General features: G+C 36.0%; 1 protein-coding gene across 1 annotated transcript in view; it reads right to left on the minus strand.

Moving 5' to 3' along the window:
* LOC100647022 (cytoplasmic dynein 2 heavy chain 1) overlaps positions 1-21,580 on the minus strand; it is a 31,993-nt gene that overhangs the window by 4,788 nt on the left and 5,625 nt on the right. Inside the window, exons 12-40 of the mRNA XM_020863424.2 lie at positions 21,162-21,498; positions 19,202-19,938; positions 18,593-18,755; positions 18,289-18,508; positions 17,975-18,101; positions 17,519-17,842; positions 16,784-17,065; positions 16,035-16,278; positions 15,130-15,637; positions 14,090-14,482; positions 13,499-13,678; positions 12,652-13,017; positions 11,963-12,081; positions 11,422-11,732; positions 11,180-11,328; positions 10,607-10,885; positions 10,099-10,328; positions 9,261-9,389; positions 8,579-8,827; positions 7,816-8,249; positions 7,386-7,520; positions 6,769-6,998; positions 5,889-6,098; positions 5,034-5,322; positions 4,110-4,619; positions 3,469-3,728; positions 952-1,146; positions 334-565; positions 98-251 (exon numbers count right to left, since the gene is read on the minus strand). Coding sequence (XP_020719083.2) covers positions 98-251; positions 334-565; positions 952-1,146; positions 3,469-3,728; positions 4,110-4,619; positions 5,034-5,322; positions 5,889-6,098; positions 6,769-6,998; positions 7,386-7,520; positions 7,816-8,249; positions 8,579-8,827; positions 9,261-9,389; positions 10,099-10,328; positions 10,607-10,885; positions 11,180-11,328; positions 11,422-11,732; positions 11,963-12,081; positions 12,652-13,017; positions 13,499-13,678; positions 14,090-14,482; positions 15,130-15,637; positions 16,035-16,278; positions 16,784-17,065; positions 17,519-17,842; positions 17,975-18,101; positions 18,289-18,508; positions 18,593-18,755; positions 19,202-19,938; positions 21,162-21,498 — 7,996 coding nt within the window. The remainder of the gene's footprint in view (positions 1-97; positions 252-333; positions 566-951; positions 1,147-3,468; positions 3,729-4,109; positions 4,620-5,033; positions 5,323-5,888; positions 6,099-6,768; positions 6,999-7,385; positions 7,521-7,815; positions 8,250-8,578; positions 8,828-9,260; positions 9,390-10,098; positions 10,329-10,606; positions 10,886-11,179; positions 11,329-11,421; positions 11,733-11,962; positions 12,082-12,651; positions 13,018-13,498; positions 13,679-14,089; positions 14,483-15,129; positions 15,638-16,034; positions 16,279-16,783; positions 17,066-17,518; positions 17,843-17,974; positions 18,102-18,288; positions 18,509-18,592; positions 18,756-19,201; positions 19,939-21,161; positions 21,499-21,580) is intronic.

Genomic DNA, 21,580 nt, shown 5'->3' on the forward strand with positions numbered 1-21,580 from the left:
CATATAATAATTGTTAATAACATTTTAATTAAACTACACGTATAATTATCGATGAAACAATGTAATCGTTGTTAATAATAGAAAAATAAAAAATTACCTAATGCTTCCGCAGCCAATTTCGAGAGCGCCGTATGCAAGTAATCAGGACGAAGGGTTTTTATCAATAAAACTTTTTGGAACGTGGTTAAATTGCTTTCAGCGTAAATATTGCTAACGTCGCTCAACCAGCATTGTTTCATTTTTACGGCTATCTGAATGACAGGAAATGACCGTTCGCGGTAATAGAAAATTATATCACTGTAATTTAAAAACAAGTTCGTTAAGTTAACTTACTTGTGGAAATGAAGAAACTAAAGTTCGAACTGATAGACGTCGTTCCTCGGGTACCCAATCGGGTATTTTGTAATCGGAATCTTCGTCGTCATTTAATGGAATTTCTCCTAATAAGAAATTTCTTTCAACATCTGGCACGGAATTCAATGAAAGTGCCAATTGTAATGCTACTGGCAATCGATGTTCTCTATATACGGCCTTCGAGCAATAATGAAGAGTCAAAGCAATTAACCTGTAATAGATTTTGTAATTTTGTAATTTTGTAATTTTGGAAACTTCAATGTAAAATCATATCGCATATAACATACATATAGTAACATTAACGTGTAAATGTATATTATATTACGTACAGTATAATTCAACACATATATACAATTCGAGTGTATTAAATCTAGATTCTATCAAAAAATTATATTCCAATTTTTGCATCGAAAATAAACATTGAGAAATTTTATACTATACCGTAAAATTATATTATACATATGGTACATACGTATGTGTACTTTACAGTAGACTTTTATCCTATGTGATATTAATAAATAATTGGACATTGGAAACGATCCATTAATGAAATAAACAACCCTTAACGAGTAGTTTCTTTTTCGACCATTTACTAACCGTTTTTCGATCAGCTTGTCTTGCTCCCTTTTATCTTGAGATAGTATCGATTTGCGGTAATCTTCCGCCTCCAAATAAATATCAGTGAAAGCTTCGGCAGAAAACACGTACAGTGGACTCAAGGCGGTAAGACCTCTCACAGTTTTATACAAGTTGGCAGCGAATTTAGCCAATTTTTCGTGCTCTTTGGCTCTTCTGTAGACAGTATACAAAAACAGAAATTAGGACAAAAAATTAAAACTTCGTTATGAATAGTCTGTCGTGGAACTTTTTTTCGGGTCGCGACTGAGAGCATTCGTGAAAAGGAGTTACTCAATGAGTCTCAAGGTTTCGTGAATTTAAAAAGTTTCACATGAAATATATACAGAGAATATTCCGCAGTGAAATCGCGAAACTTTGCCAGCGTAGTCGGGAAACTATTTGAAGCAAAAAAATATTACATAAACCATGAGTAAATTTCAAGGAAGTTCGTTTTGAAAGTCTGAGAAGTTTGTTGGTAGAAGCGACAAGTATTACGATATATGATTTACATTTAATACCCTTTTAATTCATTGTATGTAAATTAGCTTCGTGCTATGTATATATCAAATTCATATCACTTTCGTTCATTTTCATAGGTAGTCATAATAGCTTGACGAGGTTAAATTCTTGTTAAATTAATTTTCATTCCCACTCTGCGTGCATATAATAAAATAATAATATAAAACAATTTTATGTATAATAAAATGACTATAAACGTAAAATAACTTAACTCAAATTCCTATGCTCATCGTACGATCTAACGATACAAGTTGAAGGTTCGTATTATTTCTCCAGATAGGTTTTTAATCATTTTCTTTTTCTTGTTTGCTTCAATCCATCAGACTGAACTTCATCGTGAGCAGAGATAATTGTACAATTCAATTTACTACAAGTAACAAAGTTCATAAAGTAAGAATAACAAATGTGCACATCTTACTTTCAACATTGAAAAATCTATAATTAAAGAAAAACGTTGCTCTATAAAAGATACACGGGGACACCCAAGAACCGTGTGAAACAATGTTTATTGGTTATTGAACATTAATAGGCGATTTTACCCAGGAGTATTCTCTGTTAGATTTACTAACTAGGATATTCAGAATGAACGGAAGGTTAAGCATGGAGCACGTGTATACACGTGTAATCCATATATATGTATATGGTTGGACATGTTAATCTGTTGATCACTTTCAGGATTTACAAGAGTGGCATAATTAATTCCGATAATACCGCTGCTTCGCGTGAGAATATATGTTTGTATTATCTAGGAAGAACAGAAATACCATGGAATATAGTTTCATATTTTTGCAAGTGCTAATTTTATTATTCACAGAGAGAATACAAGGTTGTAGAACTTCTTTCAGAAACTCATCGTTTTTTACCTTTTATTTCAGGTTGAAGAAAGGAAGCTATGAGTTGTAAGAAGGTCAATCGAATAGAATTTTTAATTTCACTTACAGTTTCAGATCATTTTGTTACATCTCTGTGTTACTTCACAGAACAACCTAACTTGTGGAAAATGACAACGTGAGTTCGCACTCGCCATCTATATGCAGATGCGCTAATTACAATAAATAGTAACTAGAAAATAGTTCTAGATATAATCGATAAGTTTAATCGATAGGTTTAAGATATTCTTTTTGTTTGTTTTTTTTTTCTACCTAGTTCATGTAAGAAAGTGCAATAAAACTTATTCAGCTTTGAACGGTGTGATAGATTTATCCGAAGAATAAACTAATATTTATTGTGTCTTACCTCTAAATAGAGAAATGTCAAATATGTTTCAATTAACTTCATAAATTAAAAGGTACGACGTTAGACAGACTTCTGCTTAACATTCATCATACAATATATAATTGAGGAGCTTTCTAAAAAGGGATCTATAAGTTTCTTTCTTTCTCTCTTTGTCTCTCTCTCTCTCTGTAAATTTTTATTCATTTTGTAAATATAGAAAGGACAAAGTTTTCTGGAAGCCATGGTAATTATCGTTTCAAACGTAGCTAATATGAGAAAACTCGGGTAAAACTTCTAGCATCATTTATTGGTTGGACGCTAGTTATTAGGCTGTGGATTCTTGTGCATTAATGGGAAATTTAAAAAATGCTTAAGATGCACATAATATATGTTATTATACGATATAGAACAGCCAAAGTATAATAATACTGATGATATTTAGATGAATCAAATCTCTGTCTAGATCCTATTTCTTTAGCTATATTTTTAAAAGTATGAATTTGCATAAATACCCACAGCTTACTAATTACATACGCGAATAATGAAATCGTGAAATTTAGGAAAATGTATATTTGACAAATGTAGCTACTTTGAAGGCTGAAATATTTCGACAGGATCAAATCGGACCGTGGTTTACGATATTCTCTACTCTAAATAGCTTGCTGAACCCAACGTGTCGTGGCAAACCATAAAATTGATCAATTTCACCATAGAACACCCTATACGTTCTTAAGAAATAATTCTCAAAAAACTGCGACAGACCTGGTGACGTCTTCGAAGCTTCGTCGACTTTCCTCAAGAGCCAGAGCTATTTCTTTGGCTTTCGATTGAGTGGCTTCCAACGACGACAGAAGTCCGCCCTGGGATCCTTCAGATTCTTGAAGAAGATCTTGACCTCTTGCGGTAGCCAGCTGCGCCAACAGATCTAATCTCGCGGTGTCCCGTTCCCCTGATAATTTTTCCTCGCGTTCCAGCGCTTCCTTTCGCTGCGTCGCCAGTTCCGGAGTCTCCTTCAACAGAACCTGACCAACCCGGCTAAGGTAATTAATCTTTTGCACCAATATTTTACTTTCCACGGATTTTCAACGATCATCGAACAAGTTTTCCAATTTCGTTATGGAGCCACTCGAAGCGAGTTATCGTCTGAACAAACTTTTTTCAATTTTTTCGAATGGATGAAAGAGAGCAGACATTCTCTTTGACGAGAGTGAACAGAATAGGGATGCTGCTTTCTGAGCAACGTAGTCACGGAAAATGTACTTCGTAATTGGAATAATTTTTTAATTCTGCAGTTACGATAATACGATGCCATATCGAATCTTCGAACTCGTAACGTTAAATTAAGCGGAATGCCATGTTAGAAAACGATCGAATATAAATCGGTGCATCGTCATCTTCCTCACCTTTTCGACGAACCTCTCCGCCAGACTTTTGGTACCAGCTCCAAGAGCGATCTTAAACAAGACCGCGTCGACTTCTTTTGGAAAACCATCCAATTTATCTCGTCTGGTAGCCAGGAAAAGTTTGAAGCCTTGAGGTGCTGGTAATGTTCTTTCACCAAGCTTCAGAGGACGTCTACGTAGCAGTGGCAAGAGGATCGATGGAAATTCGACGAGTTCTTCCACCAGTAATGGTTTGCCAAATCTTACGGCCAACTCTAGTGTAGTAAAAAACTTAGCATCTTCTGGTTTCGTTATCTCTATTCTTGAACCAACGTTGTTTTTCAGCCACGAAACCGCGACACCGGATGGATCTATAAATATGGGAACCAAAGGACCTCTGAGGGCACAGGATGCACCAACCAGACTTCCAGTGTCCACGGGTAAACCTTGAGCTCGCCACAGTAGCCTTTCTCTTTCGGTGATTAGGAGATCGATGGCTGATTTCTTCCACTTGTCATCTTTTCCAGGATTCTGTACTCAAATATATTTTATTAAGTTCGATAGGGTTTAGCATTGATTATTCTGACTCTGGAAATTGGTATTTTGTTGTGCCGATTAATTTTACTATTATTTTTACAAAAGTTGGAAAAGGAGATATTGTTATATTTGGTTCGAATTTTGGAATTTTTAACTATTTAAGCAACCTTTTGGTATTACAGATATCATTTGAATTTTGAATTCTATTCATCCTGATTGTTTAATCGATTTTATGTTAACAGAAATATTATTCGCTTCGATGCCTAAAATTTCTAATTATTTGGTCAACGTCTAATTATTCAGAAACTGAAAATTAGCTTCAAGTACTTTCAACTGCTAAAAATTCCTAGATTACTCTTAAGCGCCGCTCTTCTTCTGTAAATTCGCGAGACAAATTATTGTACTTACTTCATAAACAAGTAAGGATGCGACATTAGCAGCCTCGACGTCCAACTTCTCTTTCCTGCCGGTTAATTCTTCTAATTGTGCTTGCCAATCACGATGTTCCGTGTCCAATTTTTGAAGTAGCGCTCTAGCTGTTGCTAGTCTTGCCTCTGTTGTCTCGGCACGTAGTTGAAGCGCAGCGGCACCCCTTGAATGTTCCGCGAGTTCCTCTTGAAGCTGTGCTACACGACTTTCCACAGTGTTAAGTCCAGCTGCTAGCTTGCCAATCTGAGCCTCAGCCGCTGACAAACGTCTGAAATGAATTATGTATAATTTATATATTAACCACATCGCCGTAAATTCCAGTAAATTTTTATTCATAAAATTATCGATGCCAAACAAAATATTTTTTTTATCTGTTATTAAAACTTTTACAGAAACTTATTGCTATGAAAAGAAATTCTGAAATGTTATCTCTAAATTTTCTAAAATCTCTAAATAAAAATTCTGAAAATGAAAAGAAATGTTATCTCTAAATTTCTACTAAATTTAGAGATTTTATTAACAGATAAGATTGATTTCCATAAAATTGTATTGCCATGAAAGAATCAGTTTTCAAAATAAAATAAAAATAAAATTCTATGCGTGGAACTTTCAACAATAAACAGTATAATGTTCGGTTATATTTTATACTGTTTTTCACTGTATAGTTTTCTCATATTATAATTTTTTAATATTCCATATAATTTTTTTTAATTTCTGACCGCTGTGTGTTCTGAGTGTTTCAGAGCGAATGTTGTTACATTTTATACTTATCGTTCCCTGTGTTTTACTATAATGGCTCGGATATAAAATGAATACGTCGAAATATAAACCCACTGGGTCAATTGTCGTTGTTCCCTTTCGAGAGGCGCGACTTGCTGAAGAATCTGACCATATTGGAGGTTGGCGAGTACCCAGGCAGCCAAAGGTGCTGCAGCTACCGAGGCTCGTTTTGCGGTTTTCTCCTCGAAACTTTCCGGCCGCTCCTTGACCAACTTGGCAACCGCCTCCAGACTCGATGGTGTGCTTCTTCTCGCGTCCCACGTTCTAAATCGAACAAAGACGTTATCACGTTTTTCAAACTCGCCTGAATGGCCTCTGATGATACAGACGATGAGAGGGGAATCTTGTTTGCGAATTGTCTGATCAATTTTGGCTGTTAGTTTACGTGGGTACTTTGCTTATAAGTATGAACAGAAATATCGTTCGTCATGTTGGCAGTGTGAACGCACCTGTTACGAGTTAGGCGATAAAGAAGGAGCAAATGTTTTAGTATGTACGTTACGAATCGATGACTGTTTATGAGATAAGATCAGGTGTTTGCTCGAATATACAGTGACGAGAAAATAAATAGTCTTTGTACCAGATTCAACTTAATTTTGTTTACGACTGAAGTATTAATATTTGAAATAAAAATGTAGAAGTTGTTCCATATCCACAGTGTTTCAAAATACAAGAAACCTATCTTTAAATCCCATATTACATGAAAAAACTGCTATTATACACTGAGTAGCGTTAAATTTCATGTCGCCACATAAAGTGCATTTTTTCTACAATAAATGGAAGTCGACGTAAATCGAGTTATGTCTTGTAACTTAACGAGCAAGCTGTGTAATCTATCGATTTAAATTTTTGCGATTTTTACCAAGCAACATTTTTATCGTCAGGACAAATGAAGTAAAGTCTGACGAGAATTAATAATTGTTAAAGAGCTTACCTTATTTCGTCCTTAATACCACGTTTTGCCAAGAAAGTCTTCATACTATTCCAAGAAGTGTCTTTTATGCCCATTAATCGAAGGACACCCTCGAGGACGTCTCTTACAGGCGCTGGAGGTGCTCTTAAAGAACGAACTTCCGCCAATGCATCAGCGCTGATACCAGCTACTGCTTGTGCCGCTTGTTCTACTAATGGCTCGACTTTTCCTAATTCGCCATCGATATTGGTCTATATATCAAATTCAATTTATTTATTTATTTTTTAACTTAGAAAATGATATACCTACACGCTTTCAAAAGCAATAGATTTAAATATAAGAAATTCTTTATTTGTACATTAAGAAGAGAAAAGGATATCTTTTGTTATTTCTATGGTATTTTTTATAGTGTCTAATTTTTTAACAATTTGGCGATGAATCGTGTGAATTATGTATAACGAAAATGTATTTACTTTAGCATCTTTGCAATATTAATGAAATAAACTAAAGCAAGTAAAGTTTGTTATCACCGACAAATGCTTCGGTTTAGTGAAGATTTTAGAAAACAAAGCGCGTAGTATAAATAAAAATATGACGTGCTGTATGTAAACATTTCTTGACAATTGTACAATATTTACCTTCCTGCGAGCTAATTCTGCACTTTCTCGTTCAGTTTCAGCCTTCAAGTTGGCCATTTCTCCTCTTTGACCTGTGGCACCTCTCATCGTCGCCGTGATTTGTTCGAGAGCTGCATTGGCACGCCCTTGTTCCGCCTAGGAAATTAAGAATTATCGTAATTAGCGCGAGAAAACATAATGTGTTCCTATTAATTAACTAAAGATTAATATGCCAACGTCGCTTATATCAACAAAGTAATATCGTATCGCAGTAAACTCGATAGAAACTAACGAACAGGACGTAATACAATTTCGTAGCAACGTGCGAAAGCGTAACGCATCTCTTTATGTATTTAACCAAAAATCGTTAATAATTATCTCGGCATCGTTTATACCCTCAAGTGGCATCATCATAGTGAACTCGATGGAAATTAGCAAGGTTAATGTATACCTCCAGCTCCTGACGCTGTTTCGAAACTTCGTCCTCCAGTTTAGCCACTTGCGCCCCGGCTTCCTTCAACTTTCCTACACCAGCTTCGAGACTGTTTAATTTCTGCTCCACTTCCTCGCTCCAAGTTGCTTGCAGATGTTTCCAGGTGTGTAGTAAAGCAAAGAACCGAGCAGGAGCTTGCTGCTGTCGCGGAGCTTCAAGATGAGCCTTTACCACCTCTTTGATACCAGGCAACGTCTCCTCCGGATCTTCGGCTTCGATACCGTTTTGTTGATAGGCTATTTCGGTTAAAGCACCTTCCCAGGACCACCATTCGCTACCAACTCCAGGACCAATCAATGCGCAATGTCTAAGGAGACCCGAATGCGACAACCAAGGCGAACGAAGCTCTCCACTGTCCAAGATTATGGTTACTCGAAGATAATTTCGCAAACCTACAAAATTTTATAGTAACAGAAGTATATGGTGAGGCTAATTGAATTTTGTGTCGAGTTCGGAGTGTTTGGAATGAAACAGTAGGCGCTAAGATTGTACAGATGAGAACAGAGTTACGATCGAAGACAAAACTGTCTGTTGGAACGTAGAAACAAACGAGCAACGTATTGTGTATTATTAAATATATTTAAGTATTTGTAATTGTATACTGTACATAAATAGTTAAATATACTATACACAATGGCAAGTACCATAAGTAAATGTTTTGTTTATGTACATTTATTAGCGTAAGTGTCTTGTCGAAGTAATTTTTTGTCATGTTACGTACGATGATAAAGATATTGCTCCAACATGCCCGAAAAATCTTCTCTTCTTGCCACGTCAGCCAACGGCGCTATTAACCCGTCGAGTTCCTCCACTGTAAATAATCCTGGGAGCTCACCTCTCGACACTATTGCACTAGCCAAAACAGCCAACCCAGCTTCTCTCATATGATGCTCTTCTAGCAAAAGCAGAGTCGGATCACCATCGATTCCAGCAGCTTGAACCGCCGTTTTCACCGACGCTCTGCCACGGCCTGGAACATCCAATTTTTATACGATTTTCAAGTAGCTACACACGATGTACAGCAGATAGCGTATAAGCGGAGAAATCATTATCAGACTACGGATTTTTGTGCATTTATGGCATATCGAAAGATGTCAAAGTGCATAAAATGCGGATAACACAAAAGTTTTTAAAATATTTATGAAACCACAATGCCAGAACATCCTACTCAGGTTCTATATTTTTTCTTTTTTTGTAACATTCATAAAAATATGAATTTGTAAAATAATGTACGTCTAATAACGAAACTTTACAGTTTCAGACTTCAAGTAGAATAAATATCGAATTATGCCTTTTTTTCAGCGCCCTGACAAATAATTTATCCCATAACATTCTACTCTTATATATGAATTTTATCTTCGTACATAAATTTCCCATAAACATAGAAATTACTTATACAGTACCAGGTCCCGAGTTTATTAGTCGAAGAGAAGAGTACGTGGCAGCGAGTCTCACCGCCGATTTTCTTCCAGCTCCGGGTCGTCCAATCAAAATTACACCCCTTAAACTTGTACCAAAAGCCCAACTTAAACCTGAAAAAGATATAAACCGGAAATTCTAAGTTTTGCCATCGTAATATAACAATAAAAAACAAAATCGTGATTATTCAATCACTATTCGTGATTATTATACAGAAGAATATTTCTTCTACAATATTCCTCATTAATACGTAACATATATATTTACAAAATTAATTTATACAATTTGATAGAATATATATTTTAATAAGCAGAAATTCTGCATGGATATTAAATTCTATTAAATTTGCTACTATATCAACGAAGCGAAGTTATTTTCTAAGATTTGCTAAAACTGATAAAATTTATAATCTTATTTTATCAGACTTGATAGAAGATCTACATTTAAATACAATCAAATTTTATATAGATAATAAATTTTATTAAATTCATTAGTATTATAGATATTATACTGTAACAAACATATGTCTAGTTTAATTTATCACGTGTGAAATACAAACAGAAAGAGAGAGAGAGAGAGAGAAAGAAGAGACAAAGATGAGAAGCAATATTCCTTCTAATTTATCGAGATCATAAGATCATTATGAATAAATTAGCAATTTATCAATAATCATAAACCGATTGCGATTGAAAGATGCGGCTAACAACGATCTCTCTAGCGCTATCTCGTTAAACTTACAAAGTGTACAGGTATGGAGCAAATGATCGGTGGAATAAGCTCGTTGGGAAATAGCGTAATATTAAGTTAATTTAATGTGCTTACCGGCTACCGTGTGCAACAGGTGAGACGAAATCGATGCCTGTACCGGATCGCCTTCCCTCGCGCATCTCGCTGCTGCGTTAATTATCTCCTTCCGCCATTGTTCCTCATCCAACGACAGCAAACCATTGTTTCCGTGTTTCCATATGTACACGTCGCTTCCGGGCGCCAGCGACTTCGAGCTCTTCGAGTGGATCACAGATTCCAAACGAGCCTGATCTCTGGATGTTAATCTGGCACGATCGAAAACACGAAGATATAAAATATAGACAATCGAAGCACTTGTCGTGCTTAGAAATCTTACTCTACTGGTGACAGAGAAATTGTCAGTTTGCGAAGTAAACTTCTTCGTAAGCTTCGAATTTACGGACATTTAAGTTAAAAATTTGCGATAGGGAAAAGTGCTGTTTCAAAGGTATAAAATCGTGAACGTGAAAGTACGTATTCGAGCTTGGAAATTTAAGGCGGAATATCCATTTCGTTGGAACTTCAGCTGCGAAAGTGCTCTTGCCTGGGATAAAATAGGCGTTTTCCAACATCCAACAAATGACGCGTGATATTCGACTCGCCCTTCGGAGAGGGATAGTACTTCAAGCTGTCCGCCCATAAGATCAAATCTTTGGGAGTCCAATCGGTCGTCGAGCCGTGAGAAGATTTGATCGATCGAAAAGCATCCAACATGACGGGCACCGTTTCAGCGATCCAAGATTCAATCATAACTTGATCTCCTTTCAAAGAGTCTCTCAGGTGCAACTCCAAGATGACTACGATATCTCTCGGGCTTGGATATCTATCTCACAAAACGAACAAATTCTTGTGGCTCAAGTTGCTATATGCATTGAATATAAATACAAAGATATAGAAAATTAATTGTCGAAATTCAGATAGGCTGCAATGTTACGAAATTGGTTGGAATATATTTTTTGAAACAATGAATTTTTATAGTTGAGATGTTTCGTGAAAGAAGAATGTCTTTAAGATAAAATGATGAATTCGATAAATTACGAGGGTTTTAGGCCTGGCTTTTTAAATACTCGAAAAACTTAGGAAATTGATTAAATTATTTTTTGGCACGGATACTCACGGCAGATAATGAGTGGACAAAAGAGCTTCTAGTCTTGGATGCAATCTTGTGGTTGCGTCCGCTGTGCATATGATCGTTAGTGGAACTCTTGCAAATTCCAGATCTTCTTCGTGAAATCCTCCTTCTTGAATTAATTCCCGAACTAATTCCTGAATAAATTACACTCTTATACTCTACATTACATTCGAACGTTTTGTAAAAACGGACGAGCGAAATAAAGAAATACGACCAGATTACGCTACCTGTAAATCTTTAGACGCGAGTTGCAAATCTTCTAAAATCAAAACAACTCTGGATCCGCTTCTAGGTTTGTACGTTCTTCCGTGTGAAGAGGAATTTAACTGAACGCAACTTCGTTTTAGTTTCATCACCAGATCCTGAGGTCCATAGAGAGAGGAACCTTTTATCAAAGTCGACTGCTCGATGTTTCGTATGGAAGAAAGTACGACAGATATCAGGGCACTCTTTCCACAACCCACTGGACCTCTTATCATCACCGGTTGGTTATTTTTGATCAATGGTAAAACAAACGATAAGGCTTCCTTCATTCCACCTGAATTATGCATAAGCGACAATCCGTAACTAAGAAATTTATCAGCGCATTATAGATTAAACTATAAGTAAAACTATTTTCAAAAACTATCACTTTATCTTATTCGTATTATCTGTAATAATATATTATATTTATTATACCACTTAGAGCAATAACATAAATTTTTTAATTCGATAGATTTGTTCAGCAGCTACGTTTGTTTCAAATTAAGTAGAGCTTAATCGAAGTACCTGACAGTGAGACAGGACCATCGTCAGTGTCTGCAGATTCGTGAGAATCCCCAATAACTTCCAATCTATCTGTGTCTTGATTATATAATACAGAACATGGTTTCTGCGGATCTGGACACCTAAAATTCCACACAGTACATATCAATTTTGAACTGTATTTTTCACGAAGAAAGAAGATAAAGTTTGTCCTTATACGCAATATTATCTCAGTTTTCAAATAATTCTACTCTCAATGAAATTAAACGGTATTTACATTTATTAATCAAGGTAAATATCAAGCAAGAGATATTCTGTAAAAATGTCTGGCCTCAAAATACCGTAAGAAATCTGCAATTAATTCTTCCTTCATTTTCGTTTTCTCTCTGTTTACAAAATGTCGAGTAAATGTAAAATACAATTTTTGTTACGGTCATCAAAGGAATTAAATCTACTTTTTAATTTTTTTTTTTTTTTTTTGTTAATTTTTGAACGTGTAAGATATCGTATCAAAATTCGAGCTTCCGATGAAATTTTCTTCCAAAAGAGGAGAGTTTGGACCATTTTGTAACATGTCTCTTTACGTTAAAATATCATCTGAAGAAACCTAAACACTTTATCTTATAATCGTCTATGAATCACTAAACTTTGTCTGTTGTTAAACGCCTCAAATTGGTGTATAATTCTAGCAATAAAATTAGAAGTCTTCCTACCAGCAGTCAGTAAGTTGATAAATCAACCGCGCCAATTCGTCTTTAGTGCTTTCATTTCCTATTTGACTGCATAAAGATGCGAGTAGAGCGTAAGAAGCGGAAGTACGAGTATGACAGCTCTTCAAATGGCAAAACGTCGTGTCCATTAAGCCCGATGCCGAGGAAACGTCCGCGTTGATCTTCAAACACTCGTCGACGCACGAACAAAGATGGGAAATCGCGAGTTCCTTCGCGGCCTCCGGAAGTGCATTCAGTCGCCACGACACCAGCAAAGAGCTGGCACTCGTCGAGCCCAAGTGGACTACGCCTAATCGCGACACAGTCGCAGGACTTGCGCCGGCAAGTTTGTGAGTTTCGAAAATGAATCTGTTTCAGAAAATTGTGCGAATGAATATTTTAAAGCTATTGCTAATTTTTTAATTAATTACTTAATATCAAACGTGTATGTTACGATTTAAGGGTAACAACTGTCAACAGAATTAATATACGTCATTAAGGCGTATGTATAGTTTCAATAAAAAGTTCTACGTCCCTAGATTTCATCTCGTTCCTGTATAGAATATTAGAAAATGTTGTAATTTGATAAATGATAGTTATTTATACATTTTATAATCAATATTAAATTCGAAATATGTAACAACTTCGGAAAGTTTGACAGTCCGTGTTCCGTAAAGAACAATTTTAGATTTGTACGGGAATTTTTCAAATGAGCGAGTACGCGAGATATTAAATTGCTTAAATCGATTAATTGAATCGTTGTGTCATAGAATATTTGTAGCGTATACGAATGAAATTCGAAATCTCTAAAACACGAGTCATCAGATAATTTGGAAGAATAGAAATTTACTTTGTTCCAGAACCAAGCTTCAAACCCACGCCATTGGGCAAAGTCAGTAATCGATTGTCGTCTAAGGCAGAATTTAGAGCTTCTGCCCAATCTGGTTCTACGTCGCCGTTCAAAATAATCCAAGTTACGGAATCTCCAGCGGATACAACAACGTTGGATAACAAACCTTCCCTCCATTCCCTGAAATAATAACGAATTAAAGAGATAGCTGTATTTGTCGAGATTAATCTGTAAAAGAACGATATGATGTCATTTCTCATTAATTACACCCACAAATCGAAATATTTTCCGCATAGTTTTCTAATTAAATCTATCGAAAGAATTTGGTATCGTAAATCCTCCAAAATTTTATCTGAGAATGTATAATTTTTATAATAAGTTGTAATTTCATTTCTTTTGCATTGAAGTATATTAATACAAATTACTATAGAAATATATAAATAAAATTATTGTATATTTATGTAATAAATCACTATATTATATACAGTAATTATATATGTATATAACAAATTTGAAAGAGTTAAATTTTCAAATTAGATTAGGTACTATCGTAATCTGGATTTTGTATTTTCTAATCGTTCAAGATAGTACCTGGTTTGTGGGTCGACGCGACCCAAAAGTCTCGATTTCGGCATCGCGCCAGGAAATACGTGAAACTGAACGATAGTTTCACCGATTTTCGTTAGTGCATCGCATAGAAGTTTCCTGATGGTAGTTTTACCGCACCCTGGTGGTCCAACAATCGCCACACCCGTTCTGCTTTTCAGCTGGTCGTACAATTGAACACATCTATTTGCCATTTCCTTGCTTAGTTCCTGTTCGGCGCAAAGTTCGAGCAAAGCATTCTGCAGATCTTGTCTTTCGATCAACGTGGACGACGATGGACTTACTCTTGGGAAAACATCGTCTAGTAGAGAGAGGAATCGTGGAGTGTCCTCTTCCGTTAACTTTGGTAACATTGAGGCCCTAATTGCAGCCACTAATCTGTCATATAGAAGGCGACGAAGCTTTTGTATTTGTACATTAACATTTTTAATAATATTTGCGATTGATTATATTATTCGTAAAACTACTCAAACGTGACGAGAAATCACATAATTGATAGAAAACCAAGTTTGAATCTATAGGATACAGCGTTCTTTGTATTATGAGGAGAATTTGCAATTTGTATGGGACGAATCAAATTTGCATATGACGAACAACTATTGACTCATTCTAATGAATTGAATTGATTATTTCTTGAAGTTTTCAGTTTAAACAAGCTTCGATATAGGTTTAGAGTTAGCCATTATTAGTAGAATATAAAGTTCAACCTAAACATCAGTATGAGACAAATGATACAAAATTTGATTACTTTGGAATTTTATTAAATTTGAAATTCTTAGAATAAGTCCAATAACGTAGCCAGTCTGAGTTTTTTGCACTATGTAGGAAGATCTTTAATTCGCGTTAAGTATTTGTATACCCATTTTTAGTCATAAAAGAATTAAAAATAATTCTTAAATATTAATTCACATGTAATTTTATCAACACTATGGAGTGTCCTCGTTACGCACGTACGTGTGTAATGATTTTGAAAATTGCAACGTGGAATAAATTAAAGAATAAACGAGATAAATGAGACTTCGAACCTGCTGGTCTCATCCAAGTCAGTTTTCGTAGGAATAGCGTCGAGTACGGATCTAAGCGCCCTAAGACCCCAATCATAATGTGGCTGATTGGAAAGCAGTATCTCCGCGATATCGAGCATTTCCACGAGTTGCTTGGCGAGTGTCGAGGCATCCAAGAATCCGGCACATTCGAGCAATGCTTTCACAATGTCAGACCTGTCCGGGTGTGCCATTCCGATCGGTCTGAACAGTCGCGCCAGAGAATCCGGAAGCTTACGACGTCCGCCGTATTCAGAGCCAGCCGGGTTCATCGTGATGAACACGCAACAGTGTCGATCCAGATTCACTTTCTGATCGCCTAACAGAACTTGAGACGAACCGTCACGAACTGCTTCCTGAAGGGGTCTAACGAGCATAGCTACAGCGCTTAGCGTTTCCTCCTCGAGGCGATTGAACTCGTCGAAACAACCCCATGCGCCGGCTTGAGCCAAACCCCCTAGAATACGTCGCATACTTCCGGCGTCCATTCCTGATGGTGGAATATACGAATGAGCGAAGCAGTAATAAATTATGCGAAGTTAGCGTTTACGTTGAATCGTAAACGAAGCGTTAAATGTACGCGAGAAGCTTGTATAAATTTTCTATAAATGTTTCATAAATATCTTACGAATAGTTTGTAACATCTTTAGACACATTTTCTGAACTTCTCGCAAGTATCTTCTGAATATTTTATACATAACGAAGAAATTTTGAGGATAACGAAGGTTGTTAAAAGTCTTACTCAACTGTCTAATAAATGCGTGGAAATTAATTTTGTAACGGTGGATAAAATTACAAAAGTGGTTACTCAACGCATTGTGGTCATACAGGCAGGTGTTGAACCGCGAAAAGGAATTGCTAGCTCGTAAACGTCGAAATATTATTACCTTCGTCGCAATTGAAAACTAAAACAAGCCTTCCAAGAATAGAGCCGAGTGCTTTCACGCTTTCAGTTTTTCCGGTTCCAGCTGGCCCGGTGGGGCTGCCGCCCAGACCAAGTTTCATCGCCTGAGTAAGAGCCAAGAAACACCTTTCGGTTAATGGCGTTTGAACTAATCCTACCGCCGCTCCTTGATATTCGAAACGGTATGGAAATTCTGCACCGGCACACCGTACAACTGCTCCCTTATTCTACAATTAATATATTACAGCTGAAAATTGTGTTTCATCGAGATCCAATCTTCCTAGCCAATATCAGTTCTCGCGAAGCACATTTCGCCGGCATTAGTTTTCTCGAATTAATTCCAGAATTAATTGGAAGCTGTTGATTGAAAATAATTGTCATTGTGAAAAGTATGGAAGTTTTTTTTTTTAAGACAATCGTCTATTTTTTGGCTATTTAAAGTTAATATCGAAAATATATCGGGAGCTTGAACTTGAAATTGCATTTGCTTTTTCAAAATCACACATAGTAACGTATGTAAGACAAAATTTTCAGAATTTCAGTCGATCATATTTCTGAACTTCCGCAAGTATAGTTCTTTTATTTTCACAATCAACGAACTTGTAATTTCATTGTCTCGAGACACGTTTTAGAGTATATGGAATTTTTCTCAACATAAGACGTCATTTTCTTAGTATCTGAAGTTAATTCAAGGAAAAGCAGGGTAGTCATGAAATAAAGTAAAAATCTTACGGTCCTATAACTTCTTAGTTGTCTCTGCCAGGTCCAAACGGTGCTTTCTTCCCGTTGTGTGACGTTTAACAGATTTCTAGCTATCTCCAGATGGTGAACGGTATCAAGCAGAAGCCCGCGTGCTTTTAATGCTGTTAATTTATCACCAGCATCTTCTAAGCCTCTGTATCTCGCTCTTTGTGTCTCCAGATATTCGACAAGCTTCTTTAAAGCTGAACCACCTTCCTTCAAGGCGCTTTCGCATCGTTCCGTGAAACGAATTTTTTCTGATAGCAGTAACACCTTAATACGTATGAAAGATAATTATTAATAATACCAAAGGCAAGTCTAAGAGCTTTGGATCTTTCCCAATAATCTTTATCCTTTTATATATTTTTTCTTCGATCGTTAAACATTTTTCTATTTGATATTATATGTAAATTTTCTACTAATAAGAAGCTTCAAATTAAATTAAAAGATCGCACGATAACAGTCCCAATTTATTATTCAATTTTGTTGAAATTAATATAGACTTATTATTTAGTATTTAGTTTAATTGTTTGTCCAATGGATTATTATTTTTTTGTTACGAAACTAACAAAATTAATTATATAATATCTTTGTATTAGGTTTTGTTTAAAGAAATAATTGCAAGTTTACGTAAAAAATATTCAAACATTTGTAACAATATTTTTATAATCTATTTAGCGTTATTTTTTACTGTATATAGATGGATAAAAAGTTAATTGATTTTACTTGAGTTGGATAGGATGATGGATCAGGCGTAGCATCTACCAAACATTTTTCCAAACTTTGTCGGAGTGCATTTTTCATTTCTTCCTCGAGGTTACTCAACCAGCGTGGTAATGGGTCCTGAAGATCGACAGGCTTAGGTAACTGCAATATTTCACCTTCTGGCGATACAACAGCCGTCAGTCCATTATCGTCTTTTATTATCGAACCAACCCCTTGGTATAGTTTCGATAGGTGAGCTTCCAGGCCCCGTCCACTGGCTGACACTAATTCAAGAAGGTCTTCGTCGCTTAAAAAGTATAGCCGTGGATAAGACGAACGCTTCTCCTTTAAAAAAGGCGATATGAAGTTTCAAATATAATCATGATATACCGCACTCTAAGAAAATAATAGCTAAACAGAATTACTGTACAAAAATAATGGTAAATTCCAAATAATAAAAATAGATATCTGTTATACCTCCAAATATTCGTCGAGGCTTTTCTGACACCTGTCAAGTAAATCTTTCAGATTCGTGAAAGCTGAAAGTGGAAGTCTTCTCAAAGATGACACTCTCGGATCACGAGACACTTCGCCCAGAAGATACCTAAATATTTATTTCATATACCATAAAACACCTAACCTGATTAATAATTTCCAATGTAATTAAGATAAATAATATAAGACATAAAACATAAAGGAGCAACGTATAAAAGAAGTTTTAATTAAAAATATTTAGTAGAATCTTTCGTGTCAAATTTACCAATGTACTTTAGTCGTCAAATATTAATTACCTGAATTCTTTATTAGCCCTGGACCATCTACCGGTATCATTTGGGGCTGCACCACCTTCGTAGACTGGTTCTAAGTAAACCCACTTCCTCTGTATGGTACTCAAGACCTTTATTCGTTCTTCCACTTCGGACAATCCGGCTTCGCACCTTGCAACTCTGGCTGCGAACCTTTCGTAACCTGACGCGCCTTTTGCACCCTCCAACAGGAGCCTTAATTCACCTTTTAATCAACGGATAAATTTCATTATTATTCAGAAGGAAATTCGGTGCTTTAATTAATTGTTTTCGTTAATCAGCCATTCACCTGCTCGAGCTAACAAACTGCCGTATTCTTCAACAAGAACGATACCAGCGTTTCTACTGTCCTTCGATTCTTGAAGTTGCAGATGAGCTGACGCTTCCCAAGATTCCAGTTCCATTAAGCCTTGTCGAATTCCGCTTTCTGCCGCAGCTCTCTTTGTTATTTCCTTTAAAAAATCAGACATTAAAATATATAATAGACGCGGCAAACCTTCTTAACAATCGAATCTTTCTATTTTCTAATCCCTTGACTGCCACTCGAGAGCAAAGTATTTTCTGTCTATAGTCCGATGACACAGCTATAGTTGTCACAAATACAGAGCATGATACATTAAATGCAACTATAGAATCAACGTAGGTCCCTTTTAAATCATTTATAGTACAAAAAGAATGTTCAAGGAACTGTCAGCCACTTTTAATTTCAATAACACAAACAATGTTATGTGATATGATAAAATATAATTATTACTTTTTAGAATAATAATTTGCTAAATTATATATAATATAACAAGATTCGCTTCTTAGTTTTAATAAATCCTGGTAACTTTTATAAAAACAGCATTACCAGCAGTCGAAGAATTGAAATTATAAAATTATACATCTGACTTATCACCTTTATTTTATCAACATTGTCCCTAATGTTGTCCGCAGAACGAAACAGATGACCCAACGTGATATCCCTCACGCTTTTAACATTTTTTAACTCCAAGAGTGACATCAATTCTCCCCAATGTTCCTCTGCGATCTCGTCACCACGAAGAAGCTGTAACCATTCGATGGTCCCTCTCACCTCGCGAACCTTCTTCCCAACAAACGTGTCCATTTCTAAACTATCTTTCTGGTCCATCGATTGTTCTTTCAGTCGATCCTTTAACTGAACTTTTATTCTACTTTCCCACGAATCGAGCCAGTCATGAAGTCTAGGTAGTCTTCTTCTAGCCACGGTCCACTCTTCATCCTCTTGATTCTTTAATTCTTCCAGAAACTCAGCTTGGAATCGACAATTAGATTCCTCTACCTCCATCTGCAATTCCAATGTTCTCATATTCTCATCGTTGTCTTCTAGAACGTCATCGACATTCAGTTCGATCTTCCGACAATCGTTTGTCAAAATTTCTAATTGCTCCTTCAAGTATGTCCATCTTTCTTTCATGGAGATAATCCAGTCTAAAGTGAGGATTTCCGGTTTCGAGGACCATTTCGCTTGCCATCTTTCGATCTCGTCTCGCAGAGCTATCGCTCTGTGGCGAAGATTCACCCTTGCATCCTCGAGTTCACGATCTATTACAGCCTTGTGACGCTCCAATCGATCGGCTAGGTCTTGCCAAGCTGTGTACGCTGCGCTGACACCTGTTTTGATGAATTTTTCAAATAATTTCATTCGACAGTTTATTTTTTTTTTTTTGTAGGTTAATTAAATTTTTAAAAAAGCTTGAGAATTTAAAAATTATAAAATTGAATAATTTCAGTTATTAATGACGGTGTTGGTGTTATTCATAAATGTATGTGAGCTTGAATTATTATAAAAGACACTGCGATTACGTGGATGTAAGCTGAAGTTAGCAAACTACATCGAACAAGTTATATTACAGCTTGTTATACTTCAAAACATGTTCGATAACTGATTGACATTTTTATGCATAATATATGTAGGATATATAGGAAAGTAATTTTCTGTTGACTTCGTCTTTTTCTATTTTAAGTCCGCGGGCAATTTCAATTTTTTAATAGAAATATCTAGCAAAGTCCTCTCTTACACGCGAGGGCATCAGGTATTTGCATAAAGAATCCTTTCTTATGCTTCCCTCTCTGAGAACAAAATTACTTGTTCCTATTTTATTTTCGCTTCCTGTCTACCTGAATACTGAATCCTACTACGTTATGTATATATTATGATCAATAGAAATACAAATGCGATTTGATATGTGAAAGAGGATAAGCTCTTACGTCTTCAAAATTATTTCCTACGGGCAATCGAATCGACGCTATGAGTACGTATGGAAACATCATGGAACAAGGAAATATTCTTTGACATCATATAGCAACAATATTACCTTTCAGATAATACTTACGTAATTTTAAAAATTGTTTAGAATCATTTATAATTCTTACTTAAAATAATACACTGCTTAAGGCAACTGATGAATCGTTTCGACTTCTATACGCTCTTCGTCTACCTATACATTTCTTTAATTATCCCTTTATAATTAATATTCATTGCACGATGACATATTAAACTTCTAGAACTTCTTCGTTTCTAGAAGTTTAATCGTTGATTAGTGCAACAAAATCGTTCATGGTGGCAACATTCGAACTATTTCCAGCAATATACATATACTTAAATTAAACTTGGCTGGATAAGTTAATAATGATGTAAAAATTATGTTAGTCATAGCACTTTTTTCCTTACATTCAGTTGGTTTCACAATTAAATTTATGCTATATCGTATTTTATTATTTTGACTGCAATCATATTGTCATTTACCTGGCAGCTCCGAAGAGATTTAGCTTTATGATAATTTATTCTTTCAGAGCCATAGTTAATTAATTAGTGGAATAAGTAGTGTAATTACCTTCGAGCTTCTCGCTAGTCCAAGCAGCCAGCACTTTAGAGAGGCCAGTAATGGCTTCCACCTCTTCAGCCATACCGGAAGATTGCGCCTCGATTCGTGCATGAGCTTCGTAGGCCGATCCAACTTCCTCCACGTTTCGGGGTCTACGTTCGAGTTCCTTCGAGGCGGATGAAAGAAACTCCACGATGGCAACTAGTCTGGAAGAGGCTTCCACCCTTAAATCGGAACACAAACGTTCCCAATAACGACGAGAAGCTGATTCTAAGTCGTTTCTGGTTGTTGCCGTATCTACGCTGATACACCAGATCTTCACTTCGCTTCCGCGTAACCTTCCGACCTAATTTAATTATTAAACTGTAGCTAAGTAGTTCAATAAAAAACAATAGCGTAGTAAATTTCTGGTAATATCGTCTACCAAC

Source organism: Bombus terrestris, chromosome 6 (genome assembly GCF_910591885.1).
Source record: "Bombus terrestris chromosome 6, iyBomTerr1.2, whole genome shotgun sequence".
Classification (NCBI taxonomy): domain Eukaryota; kingdom Metazoa; phylum Arthropoda; class Insecta; order Hymenoptera; family Apidae; genus Bombus; species Bombus terrestris.